At 39.1% G+C, this 21,758-nt stretch overlaps 1 protein-coding gene across 2 annotated transcripts in view; it reads left to right on the top strand.

Annotated features, from left to right (window-relative positions):
• LOC111872649 (fibroblast growth factor receptor 3) overlaps nt 1–18,332 on the top strand; it is a 91,891-nt gene extending 73,559 nt beyond the window's left edge. For both annotated transcript variants that reach the window (XM_023866741.2, XM_023866747.2), the window contains exons 13-20: nt 862–997; nt 1,096–1,219; nt 2,660–2,906; nt 5,327–5,631; nt 8,382–8,575; nt 10,638–10,778; nt 14,006–14,111; nt 16,301–18,332. In XM_023866741.2, coding sequence (XP_023722509.1) covers nt 862–997; nt 1,096–1,219; nt 2,660–2,906; nt 5,327–5,631; nt 8,382–8,575; nt 10,638–10,778; nt 14,006–14,111; nt 16,301–16,393 — 1,346 coding nt within the window. In that variant the 3' untranslated portion in view covers nt 16,394–18,332. The remainder of the gene's footprint in view (nt 1–861; nt 998–1,095; nt 1,220–2,659; nt 2,907–5,326; nt 5,632–8,381; nt 8,576–10,637; nt 10,779–14,005; nt 14,112–16,300) is intronic.
• The last annotated feature ends 3,426 nt before the right edge of the window (nt 18,333–21,758 follow it).

Here is a 21,758-nt window from a genome sequence, read left to right on the forward strand (position 1 = left end):
CTTGGGAAGCTGAGAGTTGCTCAGTTGGCCAAGAAATTCCTTGGCTTTTATAAAATTCAAAGTTTTTCTACCATGTTCACACGAGTTTGACACTAGGCCTTATTGTGAGTCAGTGGAATCCAGTCCACATATTTCAAATCCTATTTCTTTGGACCCCTTTTGATATCTTCTCATGCATCTACATCTACAAGGTGGTCTCTTTCCTTCTGTCTTAGCAAAATTGTATTTTCATTTTTCATTTTCTTATGTATGCTAAATTTCCACCTATCTTATCTTTTTAATTGGATCACCATAATAATATTAAATGGATAGTACAAAATATATAGCCTCTCATGAAGTTACGTTCTTCATACTCTTAGATCCAAATATCCTCGTAATGTTCTCTGAAGAGTATGATCTGCTTTATATGTAATGGCACAGAGTCGGGTAAAAATCCACGTATGTTTCAGAGGAATGTTTTGTCTCCATCCTCATGATTGAAAAGTAAGCAGCTTGTTTCCTGCTAGTTTCTTGCTTGGCTCACTCTTCAACCCTAGCAATGGAGGCAGTACATTTCTCTGAATTTTCAGGCTTCTATTGAAGCACAAGACATTAGAATCCACAATATGATGTTCTTTGCAGGCATTACTGTGAAAACCTCAAATCCAACATCTGCAATTTATATTCTTCCCTTAAGGTGAGAGACCACTTTAGTAGTACATTATATATCAATTTACATTACAGGAATTATGATCCAGACTACCAGTTATTGTCACCAGTTAGAATCACAGACTTCTCAACTTCACCTAGTGAGATGTAACATTTCCCTTGTTGCTGCAATGTTGTTTGGATCTGCAACATGTTTTCAATCCTGTGCTACAGGTCTAGAAGACGACCCCCCACAGATACCGAAGCTGCAGCCGACACTAGTGAATATCGTCGCAGTAGTGCTGTGCACACTCTTTCTGGCCGGAGTGGTGATCATGATTGCCATATTCCACAGACTGAAGATCAAGAGGTACAGTGATTTGTGATGATACTAAACATTATAAAGTAACGCTGAAACTGTTAATGGTCCTGATACATTGAACGGATGCTGTATGTGTGCATTTCCAGAGAGAAGATGAAAAAGCTCCTTGCCATCGAGACAGCACGAGCAGCGGTGGTCACCCAATGGACCAAGAAAGTGATTGTGGAGAAACAGAATCTTGCTAATGCTCAGAACACACAAGAACCACTCGTAAGTGATCTTACAAGATTTCGATGTGTATACTATCAGTATGCTGACCAGGTTTGCAGATGAGTCACTTGGAGGAGGCTCAGTGTTAAAATTATAAATCACATGATAATTTACTGGGGAAAACTTAGCAGCACTGTGTACATAACACACCAGCTTCAAAACAGGGCAACAAGGGAGCGGCTACCACAGAGGTTGGCATAGGCCAAAGTGAGTAATGTGGAGTACAAAATCTAGTTAAATAGAGACAATACCATGAACGAATAGATGGATGAATGTGATAATGCTAACAACAACAACTCTACAGGCAGAAATCCAGTGGAAATAATAATAATGATATAAACTGAAATCCAAAGTAGAGTCAAGTAACATGGCTCAACAGGAAGACAAATTCGGAAGTCGAATAAATACAAAGAAATTTAGGGCAAAACACAATGTGAGCTGCACCTCTGGTAGAGACAGGGTGCCAGACCAAGGAACATGCTGGGGAGGCCAGGATAGGATAGGCAGGGAAGGGAGTAGAAGGAGAGGAATATAGGGTATGGAAGGAGGGGGGGACACAGCAGGAAGTAGTAGAAGGTGGAGTGCAGAATGATACATGATGATGACAAGTGAACAGTGCATTGGTCCCCCCCCTCCAAAAAGAAAATCATCTGATGATTGCCCCTGTGTGGCTGAAACATGTCGTAAACTAGAAAAAAAAATATCAAAAACTAGAGTCATTGTAGAAATTCTGAAAATCACTTTTAATGTATAATATATACTTTTGTGCACGCGGTAGCGTAGTTGGTTGACGGGCTATGCTACAAGCCGGAAGGTCATGGGTTCAGGTCCCAATGAGGTCATTGGATTTTTTTTCAGTTGACCTAATCCTTCCAGCCACACTATGGCCCAGGGGTCAACTCAGCCTCTAACAGAAATGAGTACCAGGAATTAATTAATTAATTTTCCTGTGGAGTAAAGCCCGGCCGGTGCGTAAGGCTAATAACCTTACCGCCATCTTTGAGCCGATTGTCTAGATAATGTGGGACCTTCAGTGTCTCACAACCCTGTGGGCCTTCACGGCCTCTTACAGGGATAGCTTTGCTTTTACTTTAATATATACTTTTAGTGTCCTATTGACATTTTAATGATTTTAACATCATAAAGTTTTAAAATACAGTTTTAGTGAGTGACATGTTCTTGATGTCTTTTATATTGTTACATTATTGACGTGTACTTTGATAATAAGGATAATTCCTCAGGATGCTAAAATATAATATGTACTCACATCATTACTTTGTAATTTATGTATGCAGCAGTATTCTCCTTTGGTCCATATTACTTTCTGTTTCATAAATTAATTACTTTTTGCACTCACCTTCTGTCATTGAGCAAGGGTTGCTGTCTTGCGTTTTATGATTTTAATGTAGAATGTGAGCATATTTGTCCTTCTGTTTGCAGCTGATGCCAATAGTGAAAATTGAGAAGCAGAAGTCGCACAGTCAGATGGGAACTACATCTTCAGGTTCAGACCTCGTGATCTCAGAGTATGAGTTGCCACTTGACACAGAGTGGGAAATACGCCGAGACATGCTCACAATGGGCAAGTCTCTGGGTGAGGGAGCTTTTGGCAAGGTCATAAAAGCAGAGGGCCAGGGTATAGTTAAACAAGGAGTCGGCACCACTGTTGCAGTTAAGATGCTTAAAGGTATGGAATGGAGTGTGATGCCAGCAAGGCATATGTTGTACTTTGATTCTCATAACTCTGGGCACATAGGAGCCAGGATAGTGTAGTTGCTATAGTGACTGGCTACAGGCTGGATGACCGAAGGCTTGGAGTTTGATAAGTAGGCCCCAACCACTTCCTCCCAAATTTTTTCCAATTCATTGTGAATCATCCTATCATTCAGTGCTCTATAATCTAGATACTGACATCATCATAAAGTAACTCATTAGCCCAGTAGGGTCAAGAATTTTCTCCACGTCATCCACACCAGCTCTGGGCCCACCCAACCTCTTATCCAATGGGTACGGGGGGGCTCTTTCCTCAGGGATAAAACTGCAGGAGCGTGAAGCTGACCACTCACCTCCACCTAGTTCTGAGGTCAAGGAAATGTGGATCTCTACATCCACTCCCTCATATGCCTTCATGGGGTAGTGTTTAATTAGTTAAACAAAAGAACAACTTTACTTCCCCCCCTCCCCCTGCCACATGTCTGTTGGGCTACTATAGCATTTTATGACAGAAGTATATGTTCAAATTTAGTGGTCATATTGCATCATTTTTATGTAAGTTTAGCATAAACTAATTATGGATTCATATAACACAGTGCTGTTTGCACTGGCACCTCAGTAGCATTCAACATCTTCATTGATTTTTTTTTGACATTTGTGTCACATTCCTTGAAATCTTCATGATCACATCTTTACTGTATTCATTCAAACCTTCAGACCCCATATTCCTTCATTGTATGATTCCATTGATTTAGTTCCTCTTTGATTTTGGTGTTCATCTTGCACCCAGATCAGCATATCATCTGCAGACTGTGATGTGTTCATGTCTTGTCTTTTTCTTTCTCCTCCACCTAATAAGCAATTTATCCATTGACATTAAACAAGACTGGTGAGAGGACAATTCCTTATCTCATTACCTGCTTTGAACCATCCTGATCTTCCTAATTTTGGTTTAACACAGTTTGTACAATCACTGCATTTTAGCTTCATTTTTTCCATTATGGTCAGTACTTTTAATTTCCTTGATCTTGACTAAATGTTTTCTCACTTCAGAGTGTCTTATGTGGTCTGACAATAAAATTCATGAACTCATCATGCTGAATATTATTGTGGTCACGTTCAAAGTACTCCCCTTGAGAAGCTATGCACCAATGGCAGTGCCTAGTCCACCCTTCAAAATGGAACTGTTTTTCTGGAATGGCCTTCAGAGCTGCTGTTGCATTACTCCTGATGTCATCAATGTCATCAAAATGCCTTCCTGTCAATATTTCCTTTATCTTCAGGAACAGAAAAATGTCACTGGGGGCTAGATCTGGTGAACAGGGAGGGAGTTTCAGCACAGTTATTTGTTTACTAGCTAAAAACTCCCTCACATACAGTGATGTGTGAGCAGGTGCATTGTCCTATGTAAGATCCATGAGTTGTTGGCAAAACGTTCGGGTCATTTCCAACTAACTTTTTCATGCAGCCTTTTCAGTATGTCCAACTAGTAAACTGGGTATGCCAACATTATCAAACCATACTGATGTTTCTGTCCTCTGCTGCCATGGCAAGCACACAGTGGCAAGTTCATGAACTTTATATTCAGACCTCATATACTTGTTCAAAATATCTAAATACAATTACCATATTCTTACCAAATTCTCAGTGTTTCTCCATTGGTTGCCCACTGCAGAGATCAAAACTATAGACTACAAACAGGGTTTGTATTGGTTATCAGATTTATTGAACTCTTACAAACAATAACTAAAAGTACATATTATTCTTTCACTGTTTTACATACTACGCTAATCACTAAAGAACATACTAGGTCTTCTGGGTTCCCGAATTGTCCTCAGCCTCAGCTACCAGGGTCTGCTTATAACATCTTGGAATGGACAGTGCAGAAAATGTCTCTTCCATTATTGCAGTATTCTTTCATTGCCATGGAAACATGCTTGTTTGTGGAGCTGTTACCTGGTAATGGCTGTTGTATAGTTGCTTATTTCATGGTTATTGCCTAGCATTGGGTCTACATGCCACACTATTATGGATTATTCTCTCAGTGAAATGCATATTCCACTAATTGGGTCCTTGATAAAAACTTTTATTTAAGTTACTGCTTGCGGAAGTAGCGTCAAGAGTCAGAGTGAACAGCTTTACATACTGTAACTTGTACTACCTATTGCTGCAAGCTTTAAGAGTGAATGTTCAGTGCATCAATTTCATTGATTGTAGTTTAATTGCAGATCTGCAAGATATTTCTGGAGCAAGAGTTTTCATATCTGTGCTTGAATTCACAGGTGAGGCATGTGGACCAAGACAAGCATCAGAAACTGAAAGTTGTTAGTTAGGGAACTGTTAATTTTAGTCTGTGTGGATACCAATACCTTCTGTTGCTGCTCATTATTGCAGAGGGCCACACGGATACAGAAATGATGGATCTGGTATCAGAAATGGAGATGATGAAGATGATTGGCAAACATATCAACATTATCAACCTTCTGGGCTGCTGCACGCAGGATGGACCACTGTATGTTGTAGTGGAGTATGCCCCACATGGAAACTTGAGGGACTTCCTGCGTCAGCACCGACCCTCTTCTGGTTATGAGCCTGCCATTGGTACAGACCTCAAGGAGAAGAAGACACTAACACAAAAAGATCTTGTCTCTTTTGCCTACCAAGTTGCCCGTGGCATGGAGTACCTTGCCTCACGGAGAGTGAGTTTGGTTATGCTATATAAAAGCTTAAGCCTTTGCAACTTCAGTGGATAGAGGGTGTTGCGTGATCAGTGCAACGGATCCCCACTGTCATTAATCTCGGTTTTATAGACTGGAGCTGCTATTTCCTTGAAGTAGCTCCACAGTTATCCTCATGAGGCTGAGTGGACCCTGTTCCAAACCCACTACTTCTCAGAAAATTTGGTAGCACTGGGAATCGAACCCAAGACATCTGGATCTGTAGCCAGGAACTCTGACCACTAGACCACAGAGGCGGTTCGCACAAACAAGCAGCGGTCGCTCAGTCGGTATAGTTTGCTTGCGGACTACAGGCCACAGAGTTAGTTAAGCCTTTGCATTTGTCATTATGTAGAAGTAGTTGTTGTGGATAGGACTGCCAGATTGTAATGAGAGGTACCTATGCTCTGATTGGTACTGCAGCCTCAATCATTGTCAAAAACAAATTAATTTTGTCTGTAGTCAGTGAAATCATGATTTAATGTATAAGGGTGGCTCAGTGGAGGGGATTGGCTAGCACAGGGAATTGTTTATTTTGAAGATTCTTCCCATTTTCTGCATTTGAGGTCATTCAGAATAATGTGGACCTATGAAATAATAAAAGGGATTATAACAAATTGCACATGAAGCAAAACATGTTTATGATGTAATATCAAAGAAATTCATAATATCTACCAGTGAACAATTTGGGACCTAATCACTCAGTTGCCGACTGTTACTGTTGGTCATGTTATTTAATGATGAACCAGACAATGGCCACTATGATAACTATGTTGTCAGTTGAGAAATGGTTGAGTGTCTTTGCTCTTGTGGTCAGTTTTTGTTAAAAACATTTCCTTTAGACAGTAACACTTCTTAATGCATATTTTTATTTTGCAGAGCTCAGTATAATAGTACAAATATAGATGTCTTTCCAGAACTTTTCAAATTATTGAGATGAAGTACTTTTGATGAAGTTTTTAATCATTTCCAGTTGAAATTTCATCAAGATATATGCTGGCAGCATAGCTAATTCCAAATATCACTTTCATTCACACTGATTCATGTTGTACAAGTATGTAGTACTCCTTCTGCCATGCATATGTGGTAGTGCTATTCTGACAGAATGTATTGTTCCATTCACTGCCCACAGTGTGACGTTGACAGCTCTGCAGAAATTGAGGAACTTCTGTTCCACATGTAATACAGGGTCTCCCAAAAAGAATACCAGGAAGTCAGGCACCTGTAGTTTAAGAATGAAAACAGATTTGAGGTGTTGTTTGTAGTATTTTATTTATCAGTTGAAACAATTTTTTTTACACACAAGTGTAAAACTTATGAGGTGCTAAACACGTCACAGTGAGTAACATCTGTAGCTCTGAGTACATTCCACCTGTTGTTCTAGCATATTCATTCTTTAGCTGTACACTTCATATTTCACACAGCCCCAAAGAAAGAAGTCTACAGGCATAAGACCAGAAGATGAAGGGGACCATGCAACTGATCCTCCTCTTCCTATCCAATGACTTGTGAAATTCATATTCAGACAGTTATGTACAATGTGAGCAAAATTAATAGGTGCACCCTAAAGTTGAAGAATAAGATTGCTGTAGTTGCCGAGCTGCAGAAGATTACAGAAATGTCTAGAAAGAAATTGCTTTTAATGGTGTCCTCATCAAAAAAAAATCTGACAATGACTCTTCCATGCATGAACACATACCACACGTTCACTTTAGGACTACCCTGTTCATGTTATAAATGTCCTCTGAGGGGCTCAGTGCCCCAAATAACACAGTTATGCCAACTCACACATCCAGAGATGTGAAATTTTGCCTCAATATTACTCAAGAAAAAATTATCATGCTCCAAATCCGTACACACACTGAGTTTCTGGACTACCTGTAATTTGTATAGTTTCAGCCACAGGCTCTTCCAAAGAATTCCATGGATAGTTGTTAGCAGGATCTGTAATCATGCACTCAGTAGATTGATGTGTTCAGACTCTGCATGAAAGCCTGCCTAACATGATCCACATCTTCATCAGATATCCTAGGCCATCCAAAAAAATGCTCCCCCCCATATTTCCAGTCTCTCTAAATTGATCATGCCTTCTCCTAATTCTCTTGTCATCAGGTGGTCTTACACCATACTCACATCTAAATTCATGCTGAACTCAAAAATTCTATTCAAGTTTTATGTACCACAACATGGTCTGTTCTTTCCTTTGCACAGTAGACATTATACTGATCACTCTTGAATACATAATTGAAGTTGATGTTTGTAAACTACAGTTGGGTTGCACATATGACTCACTGCTTGAGTTTATGATTACACTGCAACTACCTACAGCATCATATCTCTTTTGTTTCTGAGTTGCAGGTGTTTGAAATTCTGGAATCCTGTTTGGTAGATGCTGTACATTTAAATGATGTTGCCACTCCAGGGACTAGAGACATTAACTTTATTGCAGATGTGGTGGAATTATCGCTTCCAGTTTGCAGTAGTGCCTTTCACTTCCCAGCCCCCTGCCTCTCAGTTCTCAGAATCAAACTTTCTTTGATACAGATCACAGCACATTTTATGACTCAGCCTTTTACTGTGCAATAGACCATTGCATTTAGTTCTGTGTTGTTTCCAATTCAATATTCATATTCAACCTGCCATTTAACTGAAGCATTGATAAGATGTCATTACATGAAGCAAAACTAACATAGTAACATATGGTGAGATGACAATTTGTTTGCTCTTCTCAGTGTATCCACCGTGACCTGGCTGCTCGTAATGTGTTGGTGAGCGATGATTATGTTCTGAAGATTGCTGACTTTGGTCTTGCAAGAGACATCCACTGTCATGATTACTACCGCAAAACCACAGATGGTCGATTGCCTGTGAAATGGATGGCTCCTGAGGCCCTGTTCCACCGTGTTTACACAACACAGTCAGACGTGTAAGTAACTGGATGTGCTCTGTGCAGTGTGTGTTTACAGTAGTTGCCTCCAGTTTGAGGTGTGCAGTGTGCCCCAGAATGAACCCTTAAGAGTTTATAACAAGCAGTCTCATGACCTTTTCCTCTTAACCTGCAGCAACAATGGATCATGCTTCCTGCCTCTCTTCTTCCTCTTTGTTGCCACAACTCAAGGTTTGAGTACTGTAAACTCATTGCAATGTCCATGCTCTTCAGGGTTTTCTCACATGTATCTGTATTTTGGGATTTTATAAATATGGCGATTTTGGCATCCTATTGCATCCTATTTATACATTATTTCTAGTTTAACAGATATTTCTGTGCTTCTTCTGCCATGTTCTCAGTTTGTGGTAGAGCTCTTATTTTCTCATTTGCTATTCTGTCTCTTAAATTAAATTTGCTCCTGGCGGTGACCTAAGAATCTCATATTTGCACTTCACCCTTTTCTAATCTGCTATGAATGATGATGGTTCAGTACACAAAAAAGTAATTTTGAGCCTACAGTACACTGGGAAGTGGACAACAATGTGATGCACTGAGGAAGGGAATGTGTCACCTGAGACTTGAGGTTCTCATAGTGGGAAGCAATAAGATACGGAATATGGCTTTATGTAGTCTGGTAATAGGTGTCAACATTTCTGAGGAACTTGCTATCTTTGTCTCCAGTGTAGAAGATTGGCTCACCTACCCTGAAGATGGAAGCATCATGTTCTTCTGAAACAGTGTTACTTGTCTACCAAATTATGTGGCTCATATTCGGCAGAACTGTAGTCTTAAGGGAATGTGATTGTTTTGGTCCTGAATGGATATAATTGGGTTTCCCAGTTACTTAACTGATATGGCATTAGAACCAGCTCTGTAGTAATAAAACGAAAGGTTGAATACAACTAATACCAAGATATACCAAGATACCCCACTTGATTTGATTCTTTAGCCAATTTGGTCAACCTCCCATCCTCACATTTCCCTTCCCTAAGATCCACCTTCATGCTATCCTCCCATTTTGTTCTTGGTGTAGCAGTTGTTAACGTATCAAAAAGGTTTGCCCACATTAACTAGTGTGTTGAGATTTGAGGCTTTCATGGCAGTGAAGATTTAGATTGTGGTCCTCTGGGTTGTGACAGTGTGCAGTCTGGTAGGTGGTTACCATCATTTCAGAGGAACATGCTGCTTCAGTTCTATGCTGAAGACCATGGAAGCATGTTTCCTTATAATGTTAATAATCTGGAAGACCAAAATCTAAATATAGTTATCATATTTTTGCTCCATCTAAGATCCATGTCAAAGGCATAGACATGTGTACAGAATACTGGTAAGAAACCTCTTAAATATCAGATGCCAGAATGAGTGAAGAGGATAATATTTGTAATATTATTAGGGAAATAGATAATGAATTGGATGAAACTGGCTCAGGGTTAGGTCCAGTGATGTGCCCAACATTAGCATTATACTTTGAATTTTATGCCAGAGTCATATTTATAGATTAGGGAACAAATAAAACCATATAGAATGTTTCTGTAGTGGAAGGGGGTGTTAAATAAAAAATTGGTCGAAATGAGATACATGCATCCTGAAATTCTCTTTTAAATATGATTGAGTGAATCTGAGTTAAGTCACTAAAGCACAATTTTATGATCTAATGGAATAAACCTATGTTCTTTCTTCCATGTTTTCATTTATTTTGTGATTCATTTCATCAGACTGTTCAGTGCTGAATAGTAAGATGATTAATGAATGATAAATTATACATACATGGAAGGAAGTGCTAATACCTGTTTCAAGGTACCACAAAAATCGTGTCAGGATAGTTGGTTTTGCTGACCAAGATTCAGACTGGGAATTTCCTAAATATATGTCAGAGTTTGGTTTCTTCTCATGTAAAGTGATGCTTGGTGAATTAACCATCTTTCCCACAACACCACAGAGGTTTCTCCATGTGCCTGTGAAGATATTATGAAGTTTAAAGACAGAACTGGCTCATGATCAAATGCAGCAGCATTATTAACATTCAGCATCCAAATTTGACACTGTGCATGTGTTGCAGGTGGTCATATGGCATCCTGCTATGGGAGATCATGACACTAGGTGGCACCCCATATCCGTCAGTGCCAAGCGTTGAGAAGTTGTTCCAGTTGCTTCGCAGTGGACACCGAATGGAGAAGCCACCCTGCTGTTCTCTTGAAATGTAATTATCAGATTTGTTATTGCGTGATTTAACCTAGAAGAATTGGTATTTGATTTCTGGCAGAAGAATATGTTTTTTTTCTCCACAGAATATAGCATTTAATGTTACGATTAGTGAATAAAGGAACTGGAAAGGAAATGGAAGGAAGTGATCATAGTCTAAATTTGGTACCATTATAAGACTTATATTGACATTTGATCCCAGGACCTCTGAAATACAAAGTAGAAGTGATACTCAACCACAACATTCAGTAGTATCATTTTGTTCCAGAATAGAGTGCTTTGTAGCCACACTGTGTGACCTCATCCAGTCACAGGGTTGGCTTTTCTGTTCATAACAACGAATTCACAGGATATCTATTACAGCCTTATTCTGATGTATAACAATCCTAACATCTGATTTGAGATCCATTTTAATATTGTCACATGTATGGGGGTACATGTTATGAATAATTGTGGGTTCTAGTTTAGGTGATTTAATTTATTGGCACTTCAGTTACAATCTCTTATAATGACAATTTATACTTTGCTATCACTGAATTACACAATTTTCAGTTCACTGTCGCACCCGCACTGGGATTCTCCATCTTCAGTAGTCATCTCCTGGCAATGGATCTCAATATAGAAACTAGCACTTCAGATCATTAAATCCTTCTTGCCATTTCTTGTTCAATCCTCTTGGAACCATGGAACTCAACTAAAAACTTTTCTTAGCTGCACGCAGACTCATGTTATATAGCTGCAGCATGGACAACACAAAAAAGAACCAGCTCTACCATTGTGTAGCGCGGACTACATAGAAAACAAGTAGCATGATAGCTAAGTACTGTTGGAATGTGACTTCATTGCGCCTGTGCAGAAGTGTGTTTACTGAGCTGTTGCCTAGTAGCAGGTTGGATAACCCTGTTGGTCCATTGTTGATGCGTGTATTACTAAGAAACAGCTGTTTCTGTGGCTCAGCAGTTCTTGCATGGAGTGAATATGCCACAGTATTATGCTGTACTATTTCCTGTTGTCACATGATGCTGTCAAACATGAAAACATCAATATCCTGACTTGCGTAGTTCCCACAAAGTCGTGTGTATTCAAACTTGTGAAAAAGTGGCAGGACACAGGTTCAGTGTGTGACATAAAGAAGCAATCATGCTGACTGAAGAAAAGGTTCGGGATATTGAGGTATGACTACCGATCAGCCCTCAAAAATCATTAAGACTCTTAGCACAGGAAACGACTTTGTGGGACTGGCAAGTTAGGATATTTACGACAAAACTTACAGATACATTTTCTGTAAGTTTTTTCCTTGCAAAAGTTTTGACAAAAACACTTGCTGTTCAATAGGTAACTTCATTTCAGCATAAATGTTGACAGCTTATCGACACCTCTAACACAGACTGACTATTAGTGTGACTTACTGCAGTGACAAGATCAGACCACTTGACAGAGCCTGTTTATCGGCGGTAATGACTCATTCTGTTATCGGCCGTTACAGCAGCAATATGTGAGAAATGTTGTGTCTGCTCTATGCTGCTGCCAGGTTTCCTCGATCATTGAACACATTGTATGAACACAGTTATGATGCTGAGGTTGTTGACCTTCCCTCAAGATCAAATTCTTTGTTATAGCTGAAATAAGAGCCAGAAATTGAGAAAGCTGTTGTAGCAATAATGCCCTGGACTTATATTCAGTAGGTGTTTGGTTTGAATCTGGCCTGGGACACCAGCTGTTTTGACTTAATTTTTCATGGGTTTTCTCATTTTCCCAAGGCAAATGTAAGCTTAGTACCTCAATTAGGTCATTACCACTTCCTTCAGAATGCTTTCCAATTCATCAGTCATGCTACCATTTGATGGTATATTGTCCAGCAGCTGACAGCAGCATAAAAGACCAAAAGTGAATAAAAGAAATAAGACAGCCTGAAGTCTAAAAACTGCACTGCATGTCATTTTTGACCCTTAATGAATTTGTTTAGGAGATTACAGCCAATAAATCAGAGCTGTGTGTTGTTGATCTCGGAGATGGCTGAGTAATGCGAGAATATGTTTCTCAGTTCTTCCTCAGCAATGTCTAGGTCAGTTAGTGGGTTAAGGAACGTATGCAGAGTGTCCAGATGAAAAGTATGCAAAATAAAATATCTCAGAAAGCGTTTATTATACACATTCATGGGTTACACCATTACAAAAGGAAATGATCAAAATATATAACTTTCATATATATACATTTCAATGTGGGCTCCCTTGGTGCCATGACAAATATCCAGATGATATTTACCCTCATTCCATGTTGCTTGAAGCATGTTGAAGCCCCATCTTGTTGAAGGATAGTTTGCGGTGGTAACTGGGGAAGCGCATACAGCTCCAGTATGTCCAAGTACAAAAGTCTGGTCAGTCTTTTCCGAAAAGAAGAATGGTCCAATCAACTTATCGTGCAATAATCTGGCCCATACATTCACTTTGGGGCTGCCTCTCTCCAACTCACATGTGACATGTGGTTTTTGACTGCCACAAATCCTGCAGTTGTACCTGTTTACAACTCATTGACATTGAATGTTGCCTCATCTGAGAAGCACACTCGGTGGAGGAAATTGGGTGATGTGTCAATTCTTTCTAGCATGTCCGCAGTGAAGTTTGCGCATGCTACGTGATCACTCGGTTTTAGTGCATGAATAATTTGAATCTTGTATATTCTTGGTTGGAGCCTTTTGTGTAGCACATCATGCACTGTTGAATGCAGAATTTTTATTTCAAGCTAGCAGTATGAACTGATTTGCGCGAACTTCACTGGACAGCCTCTCTAATACGATTGACATTTTCTTCAGAGGTCCATGTCTTTCCATGAGATTTTGCACACAACAGAATACTCGTCGTTCTTAGTTTTTTGTCCCAGAACTGAATGCTTTTCCATGTAGGAGGTTGACATCCATATTGTGTTCTAAAACGATACTGAACAGCTGTAAGAGATTGTAGCTCTGCAGAAGAGGGTCACTTCTTCTTAGAAACGTGCCTTGCATCACATAAATTGCGCACTAATGACTCATTCTGCTATTGGCAGTTACAGCAGCAATCTGTGAGGAATGTTGGGCCAGGTCAGCACTGTTGTGAAGTTTCCTCCTTAACTGAACACACTGTATAGGAAAGCAAGTACATTACTGAACTCATATTTTGAAAGATCTTGGAAGAAAAGAAACAGACAGAAGTTGCCTGGTTTAAAAATAAATGCTGTGTGTTTTAGTTATATGTTAATGCGTGACTGCTGGAGCTACCAACCAAATGAGAGGCCCATGTTTGGAGAACTTGTTGAAGACTTGGATCGCATTCTCACCATCACTGCCAATGAAGTAAGAAAAAAAGTTTTAAGTAATATATTCTGAATTATTAAGATTATGGCCTTCTGAGATGTGAAATCATGTAGTTTTGTATGTAGTTTCTAATATTTATTTGGAATGAATATGTACACATGTAGTATGGACATCTACCTGTGGAAGAACAAGGTATGTATGGCTAGAGGAATGATATAAGATGATTCAAAGGCTGGAGCCACACGAGCACACAAAATGCATCTGTTGTAACACACGTCGTGATGTCCATTGTAGAAATAAACAAGAGAGGCGAATGCTATGCTTTCTTCTGGCGCCATTGCAGACAAAAAAACTATGTACCGCATTCTGCAACTGTGTGGTGTCCTCAGCAACGTCCATCATAAAGTATGTTTGTTGCAATGGACGTACTTCATGATCTTGTGTGGTTCCAGCCTAAGATGACTGACAGCAAAAGTGGAAGGCCATAGCTATGTTTGGGCAACTTCTTTTTGTCACCTGACTTATGTAATTGTCTGACATAAGAAGTCAATTGTTTCTAGATACACAGACATATCAGAAAGGTATGCCACAGAGCTCTGCATGGTGCCTGCTTCCTGTTGGCTTCTCATGTAATGTACCTATTGACCCTGAATATGGAGGCAGTGCATTACTCTGAAATGTAATTGAACTTTTACTGGGGACTGAGCAGCATTACATCCCAGAAGATAGTCCTCTTCATAGGTTCTGCTTGTTGCCTACTTCTTGGTGGTTTGTTGCCTGACCTACCCTTTGACCCTGAATATGGAGACTGTACTTCCTTCCTAAACGCAAGTGGGCATCCAACGGACTATACAGTGTTAGATGCCTTGGCTTACTTTTCAGCCCTGAGGATGGGGTAGTATGTACGTCAGTGGACTTTTTACGTATCTAAATGGCATTACATTCCAGAAAGTAACACTCTTCATATTCCAGAACAAAGTACCCTTGAAGATCCATTTTGCATGTTCCCTCCAGAGTAAACTAGAGTAATACCAAGCAACCTGACTATGGTTTGTCAGGCTGTTTTCAGACACAGTTTAAAGGCCAACTTACATTCATCCAGGCTCTTAAAACTTAACTAATTTTATGTTTTGTCAATTTTATATTTTTCCTGAAATTATATTTCATTTTTTGAGTCATGACAAGAGAAATGTACTCAGTTTTACATTTACAGCATTCCATTTCTGAAAATTAAAATAAACACTGGCACCATTCCCGCATGTTTAAGGTTTAGCTTATTATAACATACATATCTTTGCAAATGAATATACTTGAATCTCATGTTAGAGAGCTGTACAGACCAAGAGGTCAGGAAAAAAGAAACATGTGACTGGCTGGTTAAGTAACATGGTTTGTAGGTTCGTGTATTTATATTGATATTGTCCACATATATTTTAAATGGCTTGCCAAAGACATGGTATAAAGCAAACCATATTTCCTTTATATTACATTATTTTCATTTCCCAAATTTCACATTTATTTTGCTTGCTTCAGTAGTGTAAATCAAGGCTTCATTAAATCATTATTTACACACTTTGCACAACAGACTCCTTGAGAAGCTGGTATCATTTACCTGGTTAAGAAGGTGTAATGAAAAGTTCATTTTAAGTTCACAACAGCCCACAGTTAGATCCAGTCCTAAGCCACTTCATTTAGTCATATATTAAAAAATATTGTTTATTTTTATGTACTCCTTTTACAAGTTCTCATTACATTCCTCATGTCAGTAATATCTTTCTCAAACACACATCACTACAATTGCCACTGGATGTCACTTAGTGTAATCATAAATAGAAACTTGTGTCACTTGTATCAGAAGCACAGCAAGCCACCTGAAATGCTATGATTTTGTTTCAGATATACACTTAAACCCAATTTCTGTATGTTTCAGACAGTTGGTGGAATTAAACAGTACTAGAATTAAGATGACATCCTTTTTTCATTTTCTCAATTTAACTTCTTAATATATAATTTTGAACTGACAGAAGACCCTGCACAGGGCATACAAAGTTTAGAGTAGTGTTCATGACATAGTTTGGGATATTAGAGAGGAGGGGTGGTATGAAATGGAGGGATGTTCTGAATTGGTAAGGAAATATAGCTAATTTCATTACATTTATTCATTGCTTGAGACACTATGTTAGTGTTAATGTCTCTTAGAGTGCTGACTTATTGTGTTTGGTGTGCAGGAGTATTTGGACCTGGGTCTTCCCCAGCTTGATACACCACCGTCCAGCCAGGAATCCAGTGATGATGAGGAAGCATTTCCATACCTCTTGTAGCAGGAACACAGATGAGGGAACTTGTCTTGAGGTTTCTCTCTCATCAGATTCTTGAAGCAAGAGAATGTTTTACATATATGCTTCATGTTGGGACTTGTGAGAACATCCCTTTGGCTGCTCTCTCTGAGCATCTTACACACATTTGTTAGTTGAGTGAGTGTTTGTGCATACTGAAGATGAATCATTCTCACCGTGGCTGAAAGAAACTTCCTCTAGTGTTTGTCACTGGTCAGTACATCTAACTAGTCATATAGGAGACATGAGGCACATTTTGAGTGGACTGGACTGTGCTTACATTGCAAGGAAGAGTGCCTCAGGAAATATTTATGCCTATATTTTTTTAAAGAGTACAAAGTGTTATAAGTTATGGACTCTCGTCTTCTTCAATCCATATTTATGCCTTACAGTCACAATATGAGTTTTGTAAATCTGCATTATGGCTTTTCTATATATTAAGACTAATGTCCATTTAAGATCTGTTCACTTGTTTTTAGAGAAGTGATTGTTCATGACATGGATCATATAACACCAAAATGGATGTAAATGTTACCAGGTTTTCTCAAAACATAATTAATTATAACTAATTTGATAATATTAAATGTCTGTCTTGTTCAGATATTTAAAGGCAAGAGGGTTCATTAGTTGAAAATTAACCCCTAACTTTGTACACTACACTGTCATCAGCACATTTATGTTCTTATAACAAAATTGTGCTGATGGCAATATGTTTTTTGTGGAATCATGACGGGAACCACTAGAACTTGAGATCATGAGCATAGAAACAGATGTCCCAGCAAGCAGAAGATGCAGTCTTTGTTGTATTGTTAACAGGACTACATAAAGCAACCTTTACATTATCATTATCATTTATAAATATAACATTTGCAAATTAATTATAATGTGTAAAAATTATAATTTGAAATTAATCTTACTGCAACATTGACCCCTCCTTCTTTCAAATGCATTTTGCTTGGTGTCCCCACACGTAACGTAGCATAACAATAATGTGATTACGTAATGATAACTCTCTAGACCTCTATTTTGGAGGCGCTCAATTTGAATTATGGTCATGCACTGGCTATCCTGACTTTATGTTCTTGTGGGTTTCCTCAGTCCCAATTGGTAGCCTAAATGTCAGAATAGTATCATGAAAAGCCACAACCACTTCCATTTAACTTATTTCTAATTCATTATTCAGCACTGTTTAGTCTGAAATACTGATGCCATAAAATAAACCACCAGGAAGTACCACTAAGCATAACAGAAACACTGAATAGTAACATTTCAAGATGGACCACAGCAAAGTTGTCTTCAGCCTATAATGTAAGCAGAGTGTAAAATATTCCTTAACAAAGATATGTGGCAGGCCATAACATTTATCATCTGTGCAACATAACTATTATGCATGCATGGGTCCAGTGTTGCACTGATTAGGATACCATTGTTCCCAAGTTAGTCTGGTCATAAGCACCATAGTAGCGGGAGATTGAAATCCTCTCTTCCTAGACAGTAGAGGTCAACGTTTACACAGTCATCTTCTACTTGTTGCAGCAGCCCTGTTTTCACAAAGTTCAAAGAAATTTATGGGAAGTTCTGTCACTGGATTTCTAATACCCTGTCACTCTTATTATTATTAAGAAATTTCCCTATACCTTCATCACTACTGCTGCATGCTTCCTTTAGAGCTTGAGGAGCAGCCATATAGCGAACAGTGGGTAATACATTGAGAAGGGTGTGGTGATTTTCTTACAAATCATTAATCATCCAGTTATTTGATGCTTTATATCATTGATACTGACAGTGTCATTGCATAACCAACTAAGAAAATATATCATGTCTCTTGAGAGAAAACAAATTGGCAGCCTATAACATGTTTTTACATACACATTATTTTCTGTAAAACCAAAGCGCTAAAAAAATAAATGAACATAATTATGTAGATTGGAAATAACTAGCGCTGGCTAGCCAGCAGCGATGAGAGCTTCACCCTGCATCCTGCAGGTGCGCCCCTCTTCCGACAAACGGCCATTTTCAGGGACAACTATCACTGACGTCATTAGCTCAGGCTAGCCCACTATGAAGGGATTTTTTACTGGTATTCATCAGACATGCTCTGCTTCCCTCCTTGTCTGTAATGTTTATTCTAACAGCAATAAACATTTGTTGTAGTTTTATGTGCTTGTCTCGCCATGCCACCGGATTAGACATCCCACAGGTCAGATAATTTCTATGAATTTAAATTTTAAATTATTTTATTATGTTAAAATGGGCAGAGCCCTTAATAATTTTACTATGTTGTACTGTATTAAGAGGAGCAAAGGGTAAAGGTAAAGGTAAAGGTAAAATTAACCCTATGCTTAAATAAACACCCATGAAATGAGGGTGAGTCAGGGTTGCTTTCCTGCCCTGGCCTATTTAATTATGGAAGAAGAGACATAGATACTGGGTTTTCGTACACACTGAGCAGGAGGCTGGGTAGACTCCAGAGCTGGTCTGGAAAATGTGAGGTAAAAAATTCCCTTTTCCTACCGGGAATCCAGCAGATTCCTTGGTTGTCCAGCTTGTACTTGAGTCGTATACTAAATGAGCTATCTTGAGATCCTGGGACAGTAGGGTTAAATCAAAAATATGTAGGAAGATTTCAACACCAGTAGTGTTAACTTAGGTAAATGGAAGGGGAAGAGATGTACTGGGTGATCATAGTTATTTTGCATCTCAAACAAACTCAATAACCCGTATTCTTGAAGGTGTAACTGTAATAATAACATAAAGAAAGCTTATTTCAAGCATTATTAAAGAATAATATCCAGAGAGACAGTAGGAATAATCCACATAATAATAATAATAATAATAATAATAATAACACTAAAATCCACATGAGTTAGCCTCATTGGACCACGTTGTTGAGGGACATTTCTAACAGTTCCACATTACAGGAATTTTTTTGGAAAATAAATTAGAGGATTTTCCTCTTGTAACATAAAGACAAATGTGGCTACAACATGGTGGAGCACCTTTACATTTTGGCAAAGCAGTATCAGAATTTCTGAATGAAGAATATGAAGGAAGATGGATAGAAAGAGGTGGACCAGTGGCTTGGCCCACGCTGTCATCCAATTTAAAACTGTTTTTTTTTCTTCAGTTTCTTGGGGTGGGGTGAGTCCACTTGGTATGTCGGTTACTAATTGGCCCATTGTATCAGCCTCGGATGATATATGATGATGAATGTGGAACAGTCGGTGGAATGGGAATTGGTAAGGGAAACTGAAGTATTCAGAGAAAACCGGCCCAGTGCCACTTTGTCCACCATAAATCCCTCATGACCTGCCCTGGGCTCTAACTCTGGTGGCGTGGTGGGAAGGAACTTAAAACTGTTACATTTCTTTATGTGGAGATGCACGCAGTTGACAGTGTATCATGGTGGTAAATCAGAAGCATGGCATTAGAGTTAAAGTTGAAAATCTGAGGATTCCATTTCTAAGAACTTCAGCCACAACTTTCCATGCCCTTATGCTGCATCTAGTTATACACTGTTATGGCACAAGCCCTACTAAATCTTACAAAACTTAAAAATGTCCTGAACTTCATATGCATGGGTAAAAGAATCATGTATGTATAGTTCATGGGGCAAGGAATCTGCTCCCTCTTCCACATACTAACACTATTTTTGTTAGGTAGTTCATCAGTTCTTTGTCCAGAGTACAAAATCTGGCATAGGTCAAATAGTAACACAATGTGACAAGGCAAGAAATGTCTCTTTCAGAACATATTTCAAGCACATAATAATTTTCCTGTGTTGCTGAAGGTGCAATTCTCTGTTCATATCTAGACGATCTGTTAACAGTTTCTTTACTGCAAACTGCTAGTGTACTTCAGATAAGGTAAGTCTGCAGCAAAGTTGCTGCTAGTATAAATGTGTCAACCTAGGAACTTACATACGTGCAGTTTGACAAGCTGAACTTATAATTAAATCATTACTCATTTTCTCAGATGCATTTAACAAAATCCAATGAAATACCCACTAACACATTTGATTCCATTAATTCCTTAAACTGCAATGTTCAAGCCAGAATAAGTTAAAACATTTAATTAGACAGAGGATTGGTTACAGCTTCCAAGACGTCACTGTCGTTACCAATACATTTTGAGAATTTTCTTTAACTGCATTGTTACCACTGCATAAGGCAACACTTACTGTTAGCTTGTGTTCAGACCTTAGCTATAAGGTAAGTCCCCAGAGTAAGCCGTGCCATAGCTCAAACGGATAGTTGCTGACTTCCCACCGTGGCGCCCTGGGTTTGACCCGGGTCTGGTCAAATGGGATTTGTGGTGGACAGAGTGGTGCTGGGGTGGGTTTTCTCAGAGTACTTCGGTTTCCCCTGCCAATCTTCATTCCACCAAATTCTCCATCATCATAATCACCCGGGGCAGGTACAATAGGCCAATCAGTGGCCTCCCTGCCGAGTGGACCCAGTTGGACTCCACCCCCCACTAAGCGAATAAGTCCCCAGAGTCAATGGCATTATGTTAGCAAGAATTATTTACAATATTCTTGTCAGGACTTAAACGCAGTTCTTGTTATCATCATCGTTGTTGTTGTGCCAGTTATGGTAGATCTCTGCTTGGATCCTCACACTTACAAGGCTTTCTAATGTTAGCGTTGAATTTAATTTATACAACATGAATAAACAAAAATTTAAAGGAGCACAGCGACTTCAACACAACCATCTGTATTACTTCACTGAAAATAACATCCACTACATGTAACTAACATGAGCAACATCATGTTAAATTCATATGTAACTCAGTAATGTCTGTAATATATAAAATGGTTGATTTCTACCACAGATATATCAGCAAGAAAACAAAGATGCATGACTGATTACTTATTTACATACTTACTCATCGAGCTGAGCCCTTCTTGAGGCACCACCAATTTTGCAGCTACTCAAGAATTTCAGACCATTTTGTTGAACCCGAACGTTCATTACTGTGTTCACAAGAGCCCACCACTGGTCCCTATCCTGAGCGAGATCAATCCAATCCATACCATCCCATCCTGTCTCTCTAAGATCCATTTTAATATTGTCCACCCACCTACACCTAGGTATTCCCAGCAGTCTCTTTCCTTCTGGTTTTCCCACCAATACCCTATGTGCATTCCTTGTCTCCCTCATTCATGCTACATGCCCTGCCAACCTCATCCTCCTTGACTAGTGATACTGAACACAGTTCAAAAATAGAAATAGGTTGGGGTGGGGGAAAACCTCTGCAGTACAAGAGATCTGGTTGTAAAAGTATTTATTGCTATAATAGCGAACAAAGCATGTCGGGGGGGGGGGAGCACTCAAAATATTTACTATGT

Source organism: Cryptotermes secundus, unplaced genomic scaffold, assembly GCF_002891405.2.
Source record: "Cryptotermes secundus unplaced genomic scaffold, Csec_1.0 scaffold1013, whole genome shotgun sequence".
NCBI lineage: Eukaryota > Metazoa > Arthropoda > Insecta > Blattodea > Kalotermitidae > Cryptotermes > Cryptotermes secundus.